The sequence below is a fragment of the Cebidichthys violaceus genome, unplaced genomic scaffold (genome assembly GCF_023349555.1).
Source record: "Cebidichthys violaceus isolate CVI_PGR_0920_01 unplaced genomic scaffold, fCebVio1.0.p SCAF_4, whole genome shotgun sequence".
NCBI classification, from domain to species: domain Eukaryota; kingdom Metazoa; phylum Chordata; class Actinopteri; order Perciformes; family Stichaeidae; genus Cebidichthys; species Cebidichthys violaceus.
The window spans coordinates 1,996,933-2,017,998 of NW_027176594.1; the positions used below are offsets into that span (position 1 = coordinate 1,996,933).

Genomic DNA, 21,066 nt, shown 5'->3' on the forward strand with positions numbered 1-21,066 from the left:
TGATCCAGCCCACCATATCTGCAGCCCTGTAGAACTGAAAGTTGGGTACTTCAGGTAGACAATAGAGGAAGTTTTGTGCTTATATAATTAATGTGGAAAGAGTTCGGAGTGCAGAGCTGAAAGCGAACATTCCTCAACTTCCCGGTGATCGTTATCGCTCAGTTTCCTGAGAGCCCTCCCATGAATACTGGGCACGTTATTGTACAAGTCCACAAGTCTCTCATTTATTCTTCATCAGTGCTTGTACCCTACCAACTACATTATTATGTATTCTTTTTCTTCTTCAAACTTGGTTTTTGCTCAGTAAAGAGCAGCAGGGCGACACCATCTGAATAGAAAGAAGGGTCATGGAGATTGACTTCACCTTACTCCATAAGCGTTACTGTACACCAGAGGTTAAAACCATCTGAACCGCTAAACTAGGCTTCCTGACTACAAAAACAAACTCTGCAGACATTAGCAACCAAACGTCCTGTTGCCATTTTATCTCCAAGGGAGATAGCAGTATGAAAGTGGACTTATATGACAAATTCCACCCTTCACTTTTTACTGTTTGCAAAGTGATGTCATTCCAATTTCAATGTGTTCAACCTCGTTTTCTCTGTGCAAGCAGAGGCAAGAAAGAAGACAAAGTTTTAGTTTTTTGACATATTATTGTCATCATAGTGTCTTCTCCCACTCACTTCTCCCCCCCCCCATTCATTAAGGAAAGTTGGAAAGTCTCTTCATGTGTTTGGGGGATAACCTTCAACATCAAAAGGCTTTATTTGGGGAGTTTTCCTGTTCTGAAGCGAGGGTCCTGGGACAGAAGATGTCGTATGCTGTAAAGACTGTAACGTTTTCCGATTTGTGATTTTGGGCGGCACAAATAATTTCAATTGAACATCATTTTGAGAAATACAGCATTTCTTTTCGGTGTGATCGGCTTAATCTTTAAAAAACATGAAGCTATCCAGGTTCTGTGTGCGTGTAGGAACACATTGATTAGTGGTGGAATCAGCTGCGATTCAAAAAGGGCACAAGCTAAAATGTTAGCTAGAGCACCGGCAAGTGTGTTTCTACGCTCCACACAGGGCAGCAAACAGCCCCAGTTTGGCTCAAAGAAACCGTCTAATGAATCCAGCAGATATAAATTATTGGCAAAAGGCAGATCAGCTGCACCTAAGGGACTCTGTGCATGAAGAGGAGGATGGAAATCAATGACAATGCACAATCTCGGTGGAGTCCAACACGCACCGAGATCAAACGTTGTGCACTTCTTCTGCATCCTTGCAGTAAACAGCTGGAAGATGCATCACCGGTACACTTTGTCCTCGCTCATTTGCGACTCATGCATGAGCTTGTGGGAGTCCTGCTGGATTCTCAAATTTAACTTCAATACGCAAGCGGCAATCATTTGTAAAATCATGACCCTATGACCCTCCAATCAGCCAGAGGCTACTTTACTGGCATTCGTTTTCTCGGGGGGGGGGGGGTCTGAGCAGTGTGTGAACAGAACAAACATGAACACGGACAAGTATAAGTCAAGAATGTAATGTAATGCACTTTTATTAATAATTTAAAATGTTATTTAGCATACAAAAAATAAAAGGAACAAAAACTTTTTGTCTTAGAATTACTTTTTAATTATTTAAATTCTGAGAAAAAGTTTGACAACAAAACAAAATGTACAGAGAAAAAATGTAAAAAGAAATCCTCGTTCTGTAAAACCAGAAGTGAAATCTGTCAAAGAACCTGATGACATGAAACATTCTGTAAAATCACATTATTTAGGCTTGTAACAACTTTTTACTCAACTTAAGCCTTTCATCAAGTACAGAACGTGTGATGCCAGATACGGTCCGACCTTCACGGAATGCAGTAGTTCCAGTGGCGTTCGTTGGGCAACACCTGACTGAGCCGCAGGCAGCAGCTGATGGTGGGCTCATAGAACACCTGACCCGGATCCTCCACCTTCTCTTTCGTGTCCGGGCTCGTCTGGCGCACAGAGCGGGCGAACAGCGAGGGTTTAGAAGCTTTAAACATCGTTTTCTTCGTCACACAGCCCATGTCTATGAGCGCCTGTGGAGGAGACAATGAGGGGAATGTATTAAAAAAAATATTTCAAAAGGTAGATTTGAACTATGTAAATCACTTATGAATAAAAATCCACCGGAGACGAGTTCATCAGCTGATATGAAACAACCTAGCGTACCGTGGACCGTCACGCGATCCCGTTTACCTGCATCAGGTCGAGCACCGCCATCGGCTGCAACACGTCTTTGTAATGCTCCACCAGGGTCTGCTGCGTGAGTCCGGGTCGGAACATGACGTGGTACATGATGGCCTCCAGCATGCCCTTACACACCTGCCGGTTCAGATTGCCGTCAACCATGCGCCACGGCCGGCTGATGAAGCTCACATTTTCCCTGTGTGGATCAGAGGGGAAAAGAGATGACAAGACAAGAAAAAGGGACACGCCTCTTTAACTGCGGTTAGATGATCGCTCTGCACTCACTCATGATCGACACCGGCTGGTGTTGTTGGCAGAGGGCACGCTTCTTCCTCCCTTTCAGCGTTTACACTGCTCGTTCGGACTCTACGATCTTTCTTTTCTTCCCGTCTTCCCTCAGTTTCCGCCGTCTCCTGCTCTCTGTCCTCTTCGGGCTGCATCGGCTTTCCTCCCTCTTCCTCCAAGTTGGACGATTTGTCTCCGCTCCCCTCACCTGGCTGCTCCTCCAGCTGTTCCAGCTGTTCTTCCTCGTTCGGTCCCTCTTTCGTCGCGTCACTCGACATTCCCCCCGAGTCCCGTCTGTCCTCGCCTTCTCGTTCGGCCACAGCCGCTTTCTTCGCGGGCGGCTCCTCGGTCTCCTGTCGGATCTTTAGCCTGGGTCTCTTGCGCATGAAGGGGATGTTGTGGACATTCTCCAAAAACGGGTGTCTCTCGGACGAGAAGCGGGACTGGGACCACTGCTTGGAGTTCACAGTCAGCAGCCACGGATCAGCGTGCCTCATGAGCACCCAACGGACGCCCAAACCCCCGACTTTTATCACCTGGCCATCTTCTTGTAACTCCTGGAGCAAAAAGGGAAAAATACAGATCAGGCAAAAGAAACTAGGAAAACCAATTGTTTGCCAAACCCCTCACCTAATGTCATTTCTGGTTTTGGAGTGAGCTGTCCCTGCGTTATACAGGCGTTTACCTTCAAGTACTGCTGCAGGCTCCTGGTGCATCCCAACCACGGCTCCACCAGGTGTACGTGGTTCTGGTAGAGGTCCCGTATGTCCAAGCCATTCTCACCAGCATCATTTAAGCTCCTCCTGAGCTGATGGCATGCTTTGATGTCCTGAGGAGTGTATCCTCTCTGCTGAATCAAACGCTCGTCACACTCCTTCACATTGGTCGCAGAGCGCGAGGAGGGGGAGCGGGTGAAGTAGGTGAGGACGAAGGGCAGCAGGGACGGACCGCATTTAGTTAAGTCCAGCGGCGGGGAGCCTAAGAATGAAGGAAGAAAAGTAAATCAAGAGTTATTTTCTGCAGATGAAGCGGTGTGTGTGTGTGTGTGTGTGTGTGTGTGTGTGTGTGTGTGTGTGTGTGTGTGTGTGTGTGTGTGTCTCACATGCGTTGATACTTACTCTCTGTACTGAACAGGTGGTGAGCGGGTGTGTCTCGCAGCCGCAAGCTGATAATACACGACTCCACCACGATGTTATCACTGGTGTTGAGGTTACGGATTTTGACTAGAAACAAAGCAAAATCTGCATTATATGAATCTGAATAGGGCTCCAGCTGACTGTTATTTTCTTTTACCGACTAATCTACCTTTAATTTTTCACACAAAAATGTTAATTTTATGACATAAAAACAGACAATCTTCACATTTAAGGAGCTAAAAAAAAAAAAAAAAAAGAGATTGTTTGGCATTTTTGCTCGAAAAATGAATTATTGCTTTAATCAAAGAAATAAAATCTTGGACTAAAATTCTACCTACTCTTCAACCAATTCATTGCTTGATTTAATATGTTTAACATCTGCTATTGTCTTTTTCTAAAAACGTCAAGCGTATTGAGACACTTTAAATTACATTAAGAAACACTTTTAAGCATATTTAATTTAATTATTGTTTAATACGTTTCATTTCTTTAGCTGCGGTCCGTGTGAGAAATAGAAAACTAAACATTTGTACCGTTTCACAAAAAGTCATCGTTGCTTCATTACTTTTCTACTTTGTTAAATCCAGTGCAAAGTGATTCAACAGATGCTGCTAATAAAATAAACTTTACTTTTCTGCCATCCAGAGTGAGAAAAAACATGTGCACTATACATTTTTAAGTAAAGTATAAAACGTAAACTCTACCTATGCCAGGACAGCAGTATCCGCGCATCATCAGGTAGTTGGTGTGAGACGCCTGATGCGCCTTCACTTCTAATTTCTTCCTCCCGTCACACTCCTCCCCATCGTCATCGTCATCGTCCTCGTCTTCCAGAGCGGCCATACTGCAAAACAAAAAGGTTTTCCTCAACATCATTATCTCTTTAACAGTGTTAACAACTTGTGTTAACAACAGTGACTCACTTTGTCATTTGTGGCGCTCTTTTTCCTGTTACACCGGACAAACTACAAGAACATGCAGCGATGGTTGCACACGGATTTGGACTCACCTCTTGACTACATCGTTGTCCACCAGGTTGCTGTCCACCACCACCATCTGTTTCGGTATGGACAAGTAGACACTCAGCAGTCCCAGAGACATCAGGCTGAGAGACACCAAACAGGCTCCACCCGGAGAGTCGATGGAGAACCGCAGCATCTCCGACACATCTGGAGGCTCCTCCTCTTTGAGCGGACGATTGTCGGTCTGCTGCTCTCCGCTCGGCTGATCTTCAACAGAACCAGCGGTGAGGTCATCTTCTGGGTTTGTCCGTTGGTCCGCTTTGCTCGCCGTCTCAGTTGTCTCGTCGCTCACCTCCATCAACTTCTCCTCTCCTTCCGTGTTACTGTGGTCGTTCTCTCCTTCCTTTGTGGAGGCACCGTTTGCCGTGTCCGGTTGTACCTCTGGTTCGCTCACCGGTCTTCGTCCGTCTTCCTTCCTTTGTCTTTTTTTCTTCTCCGACCCCGCTCTTCTCTCCATCACTTCCTCGCCGCTCTCTGACCGGTTCTCGGTTTCGTGGTAGAACTCGACAACGGGTTTGCCGTCTCCCGTCCCGTTGTTGATCAGATTCCTCAAGAAGCGGAAGGAATCGGTGCACAGCAAGTGAGGAAAGCGCCACGAGAAACACCTGCCAGGAAGGAGAGGGAGAGGCGTGGTCAATGAGCTTTACAATCAAACAGTAAGATAGCGTGGCAATGATTTCAATATTAAGACTTTAGACGGTTTTAGATGGTTTAGGTTGGTTTAAGATGGTTTAGATTGGTTTAAGATGGTTTTAGATGGTTTAAGGTGGTTTAGGTTGGTTTAAGATGGTTTTAGATGGTTTTAAATGGTTTAAGATGGTTTAGATTGGTTTAAGATGGTTTTAGATGGTTTAAGATGGTTTTAGATGGTTTAAGATGGTCGTCTCACCACCAATATTCAGAGGAAACTAAACTCAGGAGTGACATCAGTAGCTTTTTGTTTGTGTTTCCATCACATCTTAAGAACAGCAATGTTATTTATTTTTTTACATGCCAAAGACAAAACAGGTGGGAAAATAATGCATGAATAAATAAATATTAAAATAAATAAAAATATTATAAATAGAACTAAAAAATAAAAATTAAATGGAAAAATGTAAAATTAAAAAATAAATGGGTAATTTAAATAGGAATGTAGCGGAACTAATACATATAAAATAAAGAATGTTTAATATTTAATATTCTTTATTATTAATTTAATATTATTTTGGAACATTTAATGACATTTTACGACACATTTTAGCCAGGTATGTTTTGTAAAAGAAATGACGTACACTAGTACAAGTAATCTGAGTATTCGCAGTAACCTCTGTGTACCTGTAGTAGGACTGGGACAGCTGGTAGGACATGGGCAGGATGGGCAGCGCTCGGTTCTTCTTGGGCCCAAACGGCTGATTGATACGCCGGCGGTTGACCAGACCCCTCTTCCTGCATTGTATGAACACTTGGCACAGCAGCTCCTGGTTATACTTACTGTACATGTGGAAGGTCTAAGAAAGAGGACAGGTGGTTAATCAGAGGGTTGAGTGTGTTTTCTATCTAACAGTGTCTGACGAAAGGAGAGTGAGAACAGAGACAAACGGATCACTTTAAAAAGCAGCTCAAGACTCTTATTTATTTCTATTCAATGGTGGTTTCACACTCATTAAGTCTATGAGAAGCACTTTGTAGTGCTGTGCTCATGAAATGTGCTCCACAGTTTATTTGTTAGACCTAACTTTAAGCCTAAATATAATTTAAACGGGTGAGTTAAATAAAAAAAAAATCACCAAATTTGACAAAAAACTGGAGTAGAATCGCTAACCGCACCTTTAACGAACAAGAGGAGGTAAATGAAAGATGGCCGTACCTGAAAGGATCTGGACGACTTCATCTGACAGTTGGTCATGGCCAGAGTGCTCTGGATCAAGTTGTGCAACACTATGGCGTGAATGTCATCTGAGCTGCAATGGACAACAAAACGATCAATCAACTACAACCATATTCAAAATGTATTAAGTAGAAGAAAATCAAATTGAATCCTCACCAGTTGAGAGTGTCTTTCCACGACACCTGCTTTCTGCTCTCTATTGCCGAGACCTTGAACCTGTAACACACAGATACGCCGTTACGTCACATCCTGCACTCGGCTTTCTTCGTTTTCCTCGAGTCAGCGCATCGAAACCTCCCCCTCTTCCTACCGAGAGAAGAGCTGGCGTTTTGTGTCCGGCATGACCACGTCACGAGTGCTCAGGAGAACGGCGCTGAACTTCTGTCGGAGCAGCCTGGCGTACTCAGAGAACGACTTACCACAGTCCTGAAACGACGGAAACATTATGTAGGGAACAGCAACAAGTTAACTTAAAAAAAAAATATCAACAAAACAAAAACAACGCACATCTGGACTGTTTGGATCAGTGGGTTTCTTCGACTCCAACAGCTTCATCAGAGGTTTGTCCTGGTAAACCTCAGCCAGGCAGATCCTGCAACACACAGCCGATGAATCAAACTGCAGGTTTAATGAATGAGTGTTTCCTCTATTAGTACCGACCTGTAGTTCAGAAGCGTCTGAGGGTTTTTCAGGATGTATCGGGTGCGACGGCCGACGGCGACGGATGTTTTATCCATCGATATCTCAAACTCTGCGTGGAGCAGGTCTCTCACCACGCAGTAAGGTACGTACGGCCTCTTTAACTGAAACACATGGACGAAACATTGAAACGAGTACAAACAGCTGATCCTGGCTCTTAAGCGAGTCGTTAAATCCTAAAAAGTTACACCATTGTTGAACGTTCAAAACATCTGTAATGGTTTAACTGTTCATGTCAGAATTCTTTCAAATATTTTTCAGGAAGCTGCAGATTCAGCTGATAATTCTCTGTGGGTTCATCATTATGAGTGACACATTTTTTTATATTATTATTATAAAAATATAGTTTTTTTTTTTTTAGACATTTAAAGCTAAATAAACCATTTAAAGTAATAAACGTATCAGCTGAAAAATCACAAAGTCACAAAGCTGTAAACTAGGCTGATGAAAACGTGATGTTTTGGACATGAATGGTTTTTACAGGGCAGCAACTTGTCCAATATTCAACAAAATAAAAAATTGCCAAAATGGGGGAAACAGAAAAACTAAAATTTTTGTAGCAAATATAAAAAAATTCTTGCAATTTAACAATCTTGTGACCCCTCAGAATTATCTTGGGAGGAAAGGAATCAGGAAAAATAATGTTTGCTATTGCCATTTTTAAACTACAGGATAACTTTACCTCTACAAATTATTCAAATACAACAAGAGGGAGTGGCCTATTTGCTCATGAGCAGCAGACAAAGGCCTATGCAATGGGTAAAGAGGCCGTTAACAAGGAGGAACTATTTAGTTTGAAGCGGTCTCAAGACAAAAAGCAAACACTACTTCAGGCGTTAGTGTGTGCGTACTTTGCTGTTGAGCAGGTGTGTGGCCACACTGCAGAGCATCATCAGTGAGTCCTCCTGTAGAGACCAGTAGACTCTCTGTCTGGTCATCATTTTTAAGGCTCGGTGGTCGGCCTCGTCGTGGGCAGGGGTGCGTTTCTTGGGCTCTTTGGGCAAACAAAAAAAATACAGACAATCAGACCGGCACACTCTCTGTAAGCTGTCCGTGTTCAGTCCATTCCTAATGCTCATACTGTACCCTTCTTCTTCTTGCGTGAGGCCTTGACGACCTCCTTTTTGCTTCTCTTCCTCTTCTGTTTCTTTCCTCCGACCACCCGCTGGTTTCTGGAAGCAGGCTCAACATCCACCTGGATAGAAAACAAGCGTCGTACTGTTTGTAGCCTGAACTCTGTCACCAACAGCTGAGTCTGAACTAGACGTAGGAATCAGTCAAGCGTGTCGATCTCACATACCCACACCGTTTTGAGACGGGGCATTTCTATTATTCTGTCCATCCCACTCATGAGGTTTATTCAACACAAACTACAACCTCCAAAATAATCACATAGGATCAACACCTCTAGAACACGTTCAACAATAATGGAACATTATAACCGTCGTGTGGGATCTTTTACGGGACAGTTGTATTAGACTATGTGTAGCTAATACACTGGCAACTAGGTGTATATGAGGATAACGCAACAATAATACAATGGAACCAATTGAGCTCATACCACCACAGTTTCTGTTATCAGCGGCCTCTTGGCGGTCACGTAACGAGGTGTAGCAGTTCCTCCTGTTACACAGAGACGCGTAGAAAGCATTTTATTGATTATTGTAACACAGGGCTGTGAAAGCTAAGTCACGATTTAACACAAGACGTCTTTAAAAGTGCTTTAGTTTCAAGCAGTGACTCACCAGCTTTAAGTGCAATCCTGAGAGCATTTTTAGTCAAGAGGCTCTTCAGTCTGATTTTATTCTCCTTCGCCGCCAAACCACTCGGGGCCTGAAAAAAAAAAAAAAACACAAACATGAGGCCATGTTTAATATTCTGGAGTCTGCCACTTCATGCACATACACACCGTTGCGTACCGTTTTGACAGCGAGAAGGTGATTGGTCCACAGCCAGTTGCGTTTAAGATGAGCAAAGAATTCAGAGTCCAGACCGCCGGCTCCTTTACCGTCTCCTGGTATCGACCAGTCGTCACACGCTTCACGACAGCCCCTGTGTGTGTGTGTGTGTGTGTGTGTGTGTGTGTGTGTGTGAGTACAGACACAATTACACATCAATGCGACACACTGGTGATGACACGCTGCTCCAACATGTTCTTTTTTTTGTGTTTCGAAGTTTGTCAACGTGTTTTGCTTCATGTTGTCACGGTAACGTCACTATTATGATCTCCGCCAGGAGAGACTTGTCGTGTGAGGGAGTTTGTGTGTGCATCTCTGAGTCTGTCCACGGATAATCTCGCACACGGCTGCAGCAAACTGCACGATATTTTTGGGTGCTCTGTCACGTCTGCATGCTGGCGCTCAGCCGTGACAGAGCCTGATTTTAAAAATACTACGTTTGGTTTATCCATTATACACCATTAATACTGCATAGATCCAGTGTATTTTTCTTAATCTTCCCCTTACTGTTTATTTTACACTATTTGATTTGTCTAATTCTATTTCAGCTTATATCTTATTTTACTCTTTTTAAAATCCTATTTATGCGTCTTATTATATTTCCTTGTGTTTGTTTTACATCTTTTCTTCTGTAAATCACGTTGAATTGCCGTGTTGTTATAAGCCGCGACACAAATAAACCTGCTTCGTCTTACAGAGACTCCACTTACTTTAGCAGGTATGCCAATCCCACAAACACGTTGCGTTCGTGCACAAAGGAAGGAGCCGTTTCTTCATCTGCGTTTCTCTTACTGCGGATTACCCCTAAAAAATGCAAACAAAGAGAGATGGGTCCATCTTATCAATTGAAAATCATCTTTTTCCATGTGGTTGCCAGTGCTGTGAGAGATTCTGCTTTTTATGTGCGCGTGTGTGCATGTACCCAGGGGTGTATTGAGGCAGACACACATCAGGTCAAACCAGTAGTTTTCGACGTCTTCCACCTTGTTAAATGTGTACCGGCGCCTCTCAAATGGTTTGTCGGGCGACTCGGTGACCAGCCAGTAGTGAGGCTCAGCGCTGGTGGTGTCGACTATGGCGGCATTGCGCCTCAGGTACACAAACACCTGGATTAGAGCAGATGTGGAGGAAGAAAATATGACGCACGTGAAAAGAGAATTTACCTCATTTTGATCAATAGATTTGATTTTTTTTTTTGAAATCTCAGTTTCTGTGTACCTGGTCTTTCTCCTTGAACTTCTCCACAGGACCAAACTGCAGCAGACCCATGTAGACCAACTTCTGCAGGTTCTCATGAAAAGAGAAGATGTATCTCCTGATGTAGAGAACACACAAATACTCCATTTAGAATGAACAGTCACGATGCTTTACAGAGAAAGCAGAGGGAGAGGGAGAGAGAGAGGGAGAGAGAGAGAGAGAGAGAGAGAGAGAGAGAGAGAGAGAGAGAGAGAGAGAGAGAGAGAGAGAGAGAGCGAGAGAGAGAGAGCGAGCGAGAGAGAGTCACCGTTTGTAAAGCAGCTGTCTCTTCATTCTGGCGGGCAGCGCTCTAATAAGATGGTGTTGCTTCACAGGATCGTTGAGATATTCCTCCAGTCCATCCACCTGTGGACACAAAGCAGCAGATGTGTTCTTATGTTCCGCATGTTTCTGTCTTCATAAGCTGTACATTCAGTTTATTCGGTCCAGCTATTACTTTGTCCACCCCGTTTATATCAAGAGTACACTAAATATTAGAATCGCCTCCCGAGTACAAATCAATGCAATTCATCAACAACACAAACTATATGAGCAAAAAAACAATCACTGAGTTCAATCAACACCCAACACATTTATTTATAGAAACGTAGACAGATGTCGCAGCGATGATAATAATTCACCTGATTATTTATGGTTATTTTAATGTTTTTCCTGCTCTAAACTTATCGTTATTGTATCTTCCTTCAAAAATTAATTTTCTGTCGTCTGTCCTCTAAAAGCATTCTTTAAAAAAAAGAAAAAGAAAGAAATACGGTTTGTTTTCTCACCTGATAATTGATCTGAATGACTTGAATGAAGATGGAGAGAGGAAGGCAGAGGAGCAGGTCTCCCACCATCGCCCAGCCGCTGGTGAACTCCTTGTGTAATCGGACAGGAGGCATGAATTTCTTCCAGGAGTCTTCGTCGGCGTACACTGTCAGAGACGGGGAGAATGAGGCGGTTCGATCACAGTCCTGCCCTAAAAGAGAAACTCTTGTCCACATAACTAATAATATGCGTAATGTGCAGTCTCACCTTTCAAGTCAGACAGAGAGTTTGCAGGTGTTGCTTTATCCTTCACATCATCCTCGTCATCACCCGATGATAACGTCACAGCCAAGTTAGACTTTGTAGAATCTGCCGTTTGTCGGTCCGCAGAGCCAGAGGCGGCTTTTCCAGACGGCCGCGTTCGTCCGCTTTTGCTCGTGGACTCTTTTGGATGTTTGGCGTCGGGATCAGAGCACCTTACGTCTGCTGGCGTTTGAGCGATGGACTGGAAGTCAGCGGAGTCGTGTCGGTCCGGATGGCCGTAAATCAGGTACCAGAGGAAGTTATGAACAAGACGCAGACGATGCATCTTAGGCTGGAAGCCAAAGGTCTTCCCCAAACCCCGAACTAAAAAAAAAAGCAGAGGTAGAGAGAAGATAAAGAACAAAACGATGAACAGTTGACAAAGATTTAGAAGGAAACTGGAATCTGATCTTGAGTATATCATTTCAGTGCATATACAGGGCAGGAAATTCTCCTCTGGTGTCTAAAAAAACATATTAACAGGAAAGAGACAGTGTCTGTTGTTGAGATTGTGTTCCCTCTGCAACATTAAATATAAACTATTTCTTAAAGTCATTGTTTTATGTGATGGACTGACTGCTCTGGCCTTTGTGCCCTCAAAGGATTGACAACACCAAACAACCAAAGGCTAAGTGGCCTTGCCTCTAAAATGATGAAACTCCAAGCCTTGCATAAATATTCAGTCTAAAAGACACTTAAGTAGAGCAGCAAAGTGGGTGAAGTCGCAGGATCGAAAAGTATTTTTCCCCAACTGTGAATTCAAAATCAAAAGTTCTCTCTTTAACTGGCCCCTGAAATGAACTGGACCCAGAAGAATAGACCTCCAGACCCCATCCCGACCGAAGCGTCTCCTCCCATTTCGCTGCTCTTCTAACACGCCGTGAAACAGAACCTGTTGTGGGCTTGAACTCGTCGGATTGTCTCTTCTCTCTCTTTTGGTCTTTAGACGTGCCGTCGCTCGCGTCCTCGGACCCTTTGGCTTGTTCTCTGGCTTTCTCTTCAGCGTGCTGCAGCCTGAGGGACAAAGACCAGAGGGGACGGAGGGAGACACGGCTGAACAGAGGCTCATGAAACAGGACACAAGACCGGGTCGAGTAGGCAGAACATTTAGACTGAGAAACTGACAAAATCCAAGTACAGTCAAAGGAATCGCACAGTGGGAGAGCAGCGGGAAAACACACATTCCTCAACGAAGCATTTGTTTTGAGCTCACCGTAAAGCCGAGTAAGAGCTGGAGATTTTGAAGCGGGCCTGTTCAATGACTCGGCTCACTATGTCATCGTTGGGCAGAATGGACGGATGAACGACCATCTCAAGCTGCAAAAAGAACATCAGACAGAGAGAGGAGGTGTAAGTGGTACATTTGTTATATACGAGTGTGCTTTTGTGCTGAAGAAGAAACTGCCTTAAAGGCTTCTCTTACATGTATTCTTATTGCTGGTTTTCTTTTTCTGAATGAGCCAAACACCAACTGGGTCAGACATGAGTGCCAAACTATTCCTTTAACAGCTTAAAAAACTAAAATTGACTCAAACTGTCATTTAATAAAGATCCAAAAGAGGCCTTCACTATAAAGTATGTAATGTCGGTAGTTGTATTTAGGCAGGGGATGCAATTAAAAAGAGAAAACAGCTGCCAAATGACAACAAGCTAGAAAATATAACTAACCGTCGAGGTGCGATGAGTACTTTTACCTTCTTGGTGATCCCGTCCTGTACGATGGTGGTCTTGTACACCTTCAGTAAGCCTTCTCGAGACAGATTGTCCACGAGACGTAAAATAGTCTTCCTGCAACACTTAGTGTTCATTCCATCCTGCTTCTCTTCGTCATTGATGATCCTCTGCAGCCTGGAGAAAGACAGCGCGTTGACATTCATCTCCCCTCTTACTGGGCAATAAAATGCTTTGAAATTAAAAGGGGATAGTTCAGATGTATTGGAGTGGGGTTGTGTGAGGTGGTTATCCACAGTCAGGGTGTTGCCTACAGTAGATGGCGGTCAGCACGCCCTCAGTTTGGAGAGAGACAGACAAGAGTATCAGCACAGAAGAAACAGTTCTTCTACCTCGCAGAATACACAAGTGTCTGGTCTGGTGCCATCTACTGTAGATAATACACCGACTATGGATAAGTACCTCATACAACCCCCCCAACAAAATCCAAACTCTGGGTTTAAATGATAGCATTTAAGTCAAACTGACGGGAAAAGCCCCTCGATGATCCTGAAGCTGCGGACCGCCTCGATGATCAGGTTCCTCCTCCTCAGCAGGCGGTACGTCTCATGAGACCTCGCCACGGACCTCCTGGATTTCTTCCGAGCCTGCGGGAAGAGGGTCCGACTGTTAACTTCTAACACTGCTGACCTCAAACTGCTGGAAGAGAACAGTGAGAAAAGCAATCCATCACACTGACCCGCGGCTTGCAAACATCTTTAACGACCACAATGTTGTTGTCCACCGGGATACCGGCTGCAATCACCTCCTCACCCTCAGGTAAAGGGCTGGCAGGACTGGAGATGGAGTCTTCCACCTTAACTCCAGCTTGTTCTAAAAAAAAAAATATAAAAAATAAAGAGAATTAAATAAAGAGAAAAAAAACACACATATAACATACATCCATCATTTAAAAATACTTTAATTCTGAATAAATAACACTAACAAACACCGCTCAGTCCAGTAAGGTGGAGACATTTGTATTTTGAGATTTGTTCTGTAAAAATTGGAATCGACCAAGAAAATTGCAAAAAGTGAATCTCTAGTCTAAGTGTCAAACAAAATCAGTCATCATTAGCTTAAGATTTGCTCATTTTTTAGCAGCATTGTTTCTGACTGTGGACAGCGAGACAGAAGACTAAGTGAAGTGCGACTGTTGCCGGACTGTAGATGAAGTGAAGCGTGTTCAGGATCAATTCTGCACACTACCTGCTCTGGGAGTGGACTCTGAGTCCGGGGTCGTACTGGCCGTGCATTCGCTGCCGGCTGGAGTTTCATCTGAGTGACGACAGAAAATAAAGAAGTGGGATGAAGAGCTCTAGCTGCCCATTCAACAAATACTTTGGTTCTCACGGGTCGCAGTCAGGATGTGAATTTCGGCGTTCCTTGTATTTGTCTGTTGTGAAAGGTAAACTGAGTACTCACATTTAACCGGTGGAATTTGCACGATGGAGATCTCGGTTTGTGTCTGATTCGTCTTCACACTGCTTTTCCCTCCTGCCGTCTTTTTTTGAGCTCCTGACTTTCCTCCTGCTTCGCCTCCCTCTCCATCCAAGCCTTCATCCGCTCTCTCCACCTCTCCATCGCCACAGTTCCGCCCGGCTTCCTCCGCATCCTCGTTTCCTCCTCCTCCTCCTGCTGCTGCTTTCTGAATCTTCTTTGCCGCGCGGGGCTTGCCGTTTTCTGCCGCCGTCTTAGCCTTAGAGGCCGACGGCGTTTTAGGGGCGGGCGGCTCGGCGCCCGACGTCTGCGGCGCAGAGTAAAGGAGCTTCTTCCGTTCCTGCTCTTTAGCAACCAGCTGGAGTTGATTACTCACACCGACACACCTGTCAGGGGAAGCGAGCGGAACAACAGTATTTGATACGATGCGGCGTTAAATATTAGACTTTAGAAATCTGCACTTGTTGATAGATAAACACACGTGTGGCTGATGAATCTTGTGGTCCTCTGCCGACCCGCGTCTACCATGAAACCCTGCAGGGTGAAACACATCACATGCATTCAAAACAAGCTCAGTTTTATGGTTTATTTTGAGGCTGGACTGGACCACATTATAGAGTGTTTCCCTTAATGTGTCCACCTCCTCTATGGAGAAGACTCAACATAGAATACAATCCAGCGTGGTAAATTACAGGTCGCATATTAGCATCAGCAGCCTTATCTAAGCCTAACATGTTTCTGTTGCACGTCTGCGGCCAATAACTCGCCACAAAGACAAGTTAGGAAAGAAAAGCAAACACCATTTTCTGCCCAAAACGAAACAGATCTACGAGCGTCTGAGGCCAAAACAATCTTCCGTTGATTGGATCGTGTCTGGTGCTCATCGCAGCGGCTCACAGAGGACGGGCTTTCCTTTGCGGCGGTGGACCGCTGGTGCAGGTCACATGGGCGGGAAGCCCAAAAACACATCCGACAATTGAGAGTCGGCTTCCAACATGATTGCATTCGCAAGCTAACTTCCTGTTATGTAAGATTTCTTTTTACAATATCTCAAACTGCACATTAAGTACTCTTACAGACTTTAAACAGAAGAAGTAATACATACAAAAAAATACTATTTTTGGTTGGCAGCAATTGATTTAAAAAAAACCTCTCTATATAAGAAACATTGTATTAACAATGTAGGTCTTACCTTAATCACACCGTCCCTCTCCAGCCTTCGGCAAATCATACGAGCTTCCAGCTTACCGACATTCATTCTTATCCCGATATCACGCTGGGTGATTCCCTTTGTACCGCAGGACAACACTGCATTACAACAACCAAAAATGCAAAGGGATTTTTAAAGAATTAATAGAAACAATAGATTTGAGGGTAAAGTGCTGACAGAGGTTGATCACTGCTGAAGACAGTAATGACATCATGAAAGGAGAATGTCCTCAATAAATCACCAGTGTGAGTACATTTTCTCATCAGTAGCCTTGTTTATTAGATCATTTGTCTGCCTGTTTTATAAAGAAAAATAGTGCATTGAATGACTTTAAGTTGGTAGTTAATTCCCATCTGCTCACATGTGGTGTGTAAAGCATTTTGCGTGAAAAAGTTCCTCGATACCGAAGGTCCTTGTGCATTATTCTGTGCATAGGAGAATGAAATAGCTCTCTGTGTGTGTATTTAACCCTCTGCAGCCTTCATGCGAGGCTTTCGATTAATTCAGACTGTTGGAAACTGCCGTCATGATCTAAAAGCGACTTGGTTGCTGACTCCGACATGAGACCGCCATGTTAAATTGAAACCACGGTACTCCAACCTACCGATGTGATAGGCCTGTGACAGGACGTCCTTCTCCATGATGCGCCCCTCTGAAGGGAGAGCTCTGTTGTTGTAATCTTCGTCCTCGTCGTCATCGTCGTCATCCTCAGTGACACCCTTCCTGGTGTACGGCTTCAAGAGCCTCAAACAGCGCACCAGCACTTTATTCCCTGGAGAACAAAAGTGAAAGGATGCAGAGCATTTGTGGATTTCAAACTCTCGACTTCATTTTGCCGTTTTAAGACGAATCGTTAAAAGCTGAATCCAATACATCAAAAGTATTTAAGGCAATAAAAAGAAGCAGCAACTCTGTAAATGGAACACAAAAATGCAATTTCTCACCTGGGAATCAACTTTATATCTGATATTGTGATGGCGTTCTGTATATATATGTCTATTGTTATCAAACAGATGTGTGCAATGAACACATGCACTACCATGTTGTGCTCAGACGTTCTGGTGATTCAGTTACCTTTTTTGTTGGTGCAGGGCCCGGCGTCGGGATCCAAGTCCTCCAGAGGGTACTGACAGTACTCAACCAACTTGGCAGATCGCATGTATTGAAACACACGCTTAAAGCTACGGTCATTCACGCTCTGCGAGAGAACACACACACACACACAGTTATTACCGCAGAGAGACACAAACACACACACACACACACACACACACACACACACACACACACACACACACACACACACACACACACACACACACACGGACGCTCGCAGAGAGATACTCACAGAAAGGTGTTCTTTGAGAGTCAGCAAAGTGGCGAACTGACCGGGCGACTGCAGGAGGATGTCGGACACGTACTCCATCAGTATGTCGTACTTCGTCCTCCTGAAAGAGCAGAGAGGGTTAGGGGGAGAAACAAAGATGGGGGGGGGGAGGCGACAGATTAAAGGAGCTCCTAAATCTTAATGCCACATTTGTAGTGGCACAAAGTTTTGTTCCCTCTTAATATTTTCAGTATTGCAAAGACTTGAGTCGCACGTCTATGGCGGAGAAAAAAATGCTTTCAACTGATGACAAGCCCACTGTTTTGTTTTTTTTCCCCTCGTGTGAACTTAAATGATACTTGCGCTGAATGAAAGCTTGTTTCTTTTACAGGTTTGTGAACCTCATGGCGGCACTAGACAAAAAGCCAGGGATCATCATGCTTCATCCTCTGGGAACCATGAATCCATAAATCCATCTTGTAATTGTTGTGCTAACTCAGTTTGGCTCAAAGCAGCGGACTGACCATCAGGCAGACATTACCATAGCTAGTGCTAAAAAGTATTTAGGGTTGACACCGAGCCAGAGACTTCACCTAAGACACATTAGAGAGATTACAAGAGGGAGAGAGAGAGAGAACTCCACACACAGACCATAAACAGACCTGTTCACATGGAAGCGTTTGAGCAGCAGAAGAATGGAGTGCTGCTGTTGTCCCGTATTCACTCGTGTGACGTGAGACTGCATGGTGATGAGTCCGTGTTTGACAAGAGCCTTCCTCATGTAGTGCAACTTGCGGGCATCGATCCTGTCGGAAAACACAACGCTGGCCGTTAGCACGGTGAACGTCTTGTTAAGCCTCAGCGACGCTGCGCTAAAGGAGAGTCTCCTACTTGAAAGCGCATCCGTGCAGATCCCTCTGTAGCTCTCCCTGAAATCGAGCTCGGCCCACTCGCTCCAACACACAGAAAGAGTCGTCGTTCAGCTTCAGATCAGGATCGCTGTCGACGCCAATCAGGATCCTGAACCGCAGCGCCTGAGACGCCACGACGACGAGCTTTCGGCCATATCTGAGGAGGGGGGGGGATGAGACAAATGTACAGTTCCACTAAAATGTAATTAACTTGTGTCGAACACGTCTGTATACTCTAACTCTACAAACCTTTCCAAAGCCTCCTGCAGGTTGAGTAAGGGGGCGAGGGACTTGGAGCGGACTTGCTGAGTGACATCCGTCCGCTCCTTGAAGAGCGCACACGAGCCCTGGATCCCATCCTTGTTCTCTACAGTAATATGGATCGGGTAGACCTCTTTCCGCGGCTCAGAGAACTTCTGTGTCGTTTCAATGCCCGTTTCTGGGTCGATGCCTTTAAACCTGAAGAAACGCGCACGTGCACGGAAACACAACATCTGCATCAGGGCATTACAACTCTGAAAGAACGCCTCAGGTGGAACATGCATATCCTGCAAAGTGCTTACTGTCTTTCTTAAACTGAATTGGAACTCTCGAATTAAGGGAAGTACTATATATACACAATATATAAAAACTCTCATGTACACTCAGCTGCCTCTCAGTTGCTGAGAAGTGGTTGTGGTCAATTACATGAGGGTGGACAAAATAATAGAAACACCTCTAAGTACAATTCAAGAGCAGCACAAAGTGCAGTCTACAAATGACCATTAACATGAACTAACATTATAACTTTCATTGGAGGTCTGATTTGTTGCAGGGCTGTTGTATTAGACTCATAAACTGACAACTGAGAGTGTTTCTATGGAAGGAAATAGTCTGACTGTCATGTTTACAGTGTGGTCTGTGAATAACCAGGACACTGAATGAGGTAAATATCATATACCGTTAATTAGTTGTGTGTTTGAGCCTTTCATGACACACGCAGAACGATGAACTCACCTGTCAAACAGCACCACGTCGTCTCTCTCCTTCGGGAGTTGATAGAACTTCAGGTCGCTGTTGCTGAGGAGTGACTTCCAGAGGAACTCCTTGGTGCAGTCGTCGAGCTTGAGGGGGAAAGCAGGCTTTAAATCGCCCAGTCGTATCCACAGAGAGTGAACGGTGATTCCGTCCAGTCCCTCCAAAGCCACTTCATCCGCAACTATGCTTAACGGCTCCATAGTATGCTCACCACGCACACCACCACCGCCGACTGGGCTGAAGCTGTCAGTAAGCTAACATGCTAGCTTAACAATAGCTAACTAGCAGCTCGTGCTCGTGTGCTCGTTCCGGGTTCATCAAATTATTCACCGGGTGTTAATAAAAATAAATTAAATTAAATGATTCGCGTGCTGAAGTTCTCTCGGGTCAGCCGACTGTGTTGATTTATTTATATATTGAAACAAACTTGTGTACAAAAAAAATGCCTCCTCCAAATTTGTTTTCATCTAGCGCGTAACTGCGTACGTGATGACGTCATATTTCAACTTTGAACTCACGTTGACTTTACGTTCTTACAGAAGAATACAAATTAGAATCCACAAGGTGGAGTCCAAGTACAGAAGTTTGTGAATTGTCTACCATGGACGCATTTTTAAGGGTTTATTTTATGGTTTTGAACAGATTAATATTGTCACACACACATTTTATTAAAAAAAATATTGCTTTTACTGTACAATTACGGCTGAAAATGTATATTACCAATTAACTACCAACACCTGTGTTAACTTCTCCAGTGTCTACTTGATATTCTGAGCACATTGGTAGAAAGATTTTAAAATAAATGATGCGATTAGGTCAGAAAATATGATGCATTATTATAGATTAAACAACAGTATAATGAAGTGGTTAAAATAAGATCAAACGTTAAAGTTGCTCTCATGATTTAAATCCATTTTGTTGCTAAAAATTCTATACTTTTAATTAATTCAAATTTTGAATGCAGAAACTTTACATGCAATGGAGTCTTTCTATGTGTGCTCTGTGTCATTTGAATACTTCTTCCACCACTGCCAGTACACAATAAGTGTACTATCTTAACCTTGTACTTTAGCCCATCAAATTATCTTACTATTAATTTAAATATATATTTTAAAACTATCCTAACCTCATAATTAACCACATAGAATTATAGTATTATTTATATTATTATTATAATCTTATTTTGTAATTGCACTACAATGTCCTATTACATCAATATTACTTGGTAATTTTTTTATATTTATTGTATAATAACAGTGCTATTAAAGTAACAGTCTTTGGTTTAAAAGGTTGCATCTTTTCTTAAAGTTTCAGCATACTGCACATCGTTAGGAAAAAACAACAAATCAGTCAAACCTGAGAGTTTATCGAAAAATAAAAGGAATTAATTAAATGAAATCCCAACTCAAGATCCACTTACTTGCTTTTTCCAAAGATTTCAACTGTATCACATGGTGTCAGTGATGGGGTTTGGACTCTATTGACATGATGAAGTGGCGGTTGTGGACAAGAACCATCTCGAGGACAACTGAGCTAAGTCCGCAGATGAAGATAATGTATTACTGGTGAAAGCTCCAGAAAAAGAGTACTAAGTGGCCCTTAAGTTGGGATTGTTTTGTTTGAATAACAAAATATATTTTTTAATGACATATAGGTTCACATCTGCACGCATCTTGTAATTAGATTACATTAAAAGTCCTGCCTTCAAAGTTTTTCTTAAAAAGTATAACAATGTTAACGAAATATGTTGAAAGTATCAAAAGTAAAACTCATTACATTAAAAATAAAGAATTAACATTTTGCATTTTTGTCACAAGTAAATGTAATTTGTCAATTTATAGCCTATGTACTTCATATACATTGTTTAAATAATCTACAATTTATCATAAACTTATGTTTGTTTTAAAGAAATCTTTATCTGCAAAGTAACTGCTGTCAATTTAATGTAATAGAGTAAAATCT

At 43.3% G+C, this 21,066-nt stretch overlaps 1 protein-coding gene across 1 annotated transcript; it reads right to left on the reverse strand.

Annotated features, from left to right (window-relative positions):
• Positions 1–1,523: 1,523 nt before the first annotated feature.
• On the reverse strand, positions 1,524–19,570 carry LOC137884820 (general transcription factor 3C polypeptide 1). The gene is made up of 40 exons (XM_068726851.1): positions 19,084–19,570; positions 18,337–18,546; positions 18,068–18,244; positions 17,839–17,982; positions 17,198–17,297; positions 16,924–17,047; positions 16,454–16,621; positions 15,832–15,947; positions 15,121–15,173; positions 14,625–15,025; positions 14,409–14,477; positions 13,900–14,033; positions 13,689–13,807; positions 13,184–13,337; positions 12,703–12,806; positions 12,382–12,503; positions 11,454–11,813; positions 11,207–11,352; positions 10,687–10,784; positions 10,401–10,497; positions 10,105–10,288; positions 9,893–9,986; positions 9,144–9,276; positions 8,970–9,057; positions 8,786–8,847; positions 8,311–8,419; positions 8,076–8,218; positions 7,186–7,328; positions 7,033–7,117; positions 6,836–6,951; positions 6,682–6,741; positions 6,505–6,598; positions 5,973–6,145; positions 4,643–5,260; positions 4,338–4,477; positions 3,616–3,720; positions 3,183–3,475; positions 2,498–3,054; positions 2,222–2,408; positions 1,524–2,061 (listed from the first exon to the last, which is right to left on the reverse strand). The coding sequence occupies exons 1-40, from the start codon at positions 19,302–19,304 to the stop codon at positions 1,849–1,851; spliced, it is 6,714 nt and encodes a 2,237-aa protein (XP_068582952.1). The 5' UTR covers positions 19,305–19,570; the 3' UTR covers positions 1,524–1,848.
• Between the last annotated feature and the right edge of the window lie 1,496 nt (positions 19,571–21,066).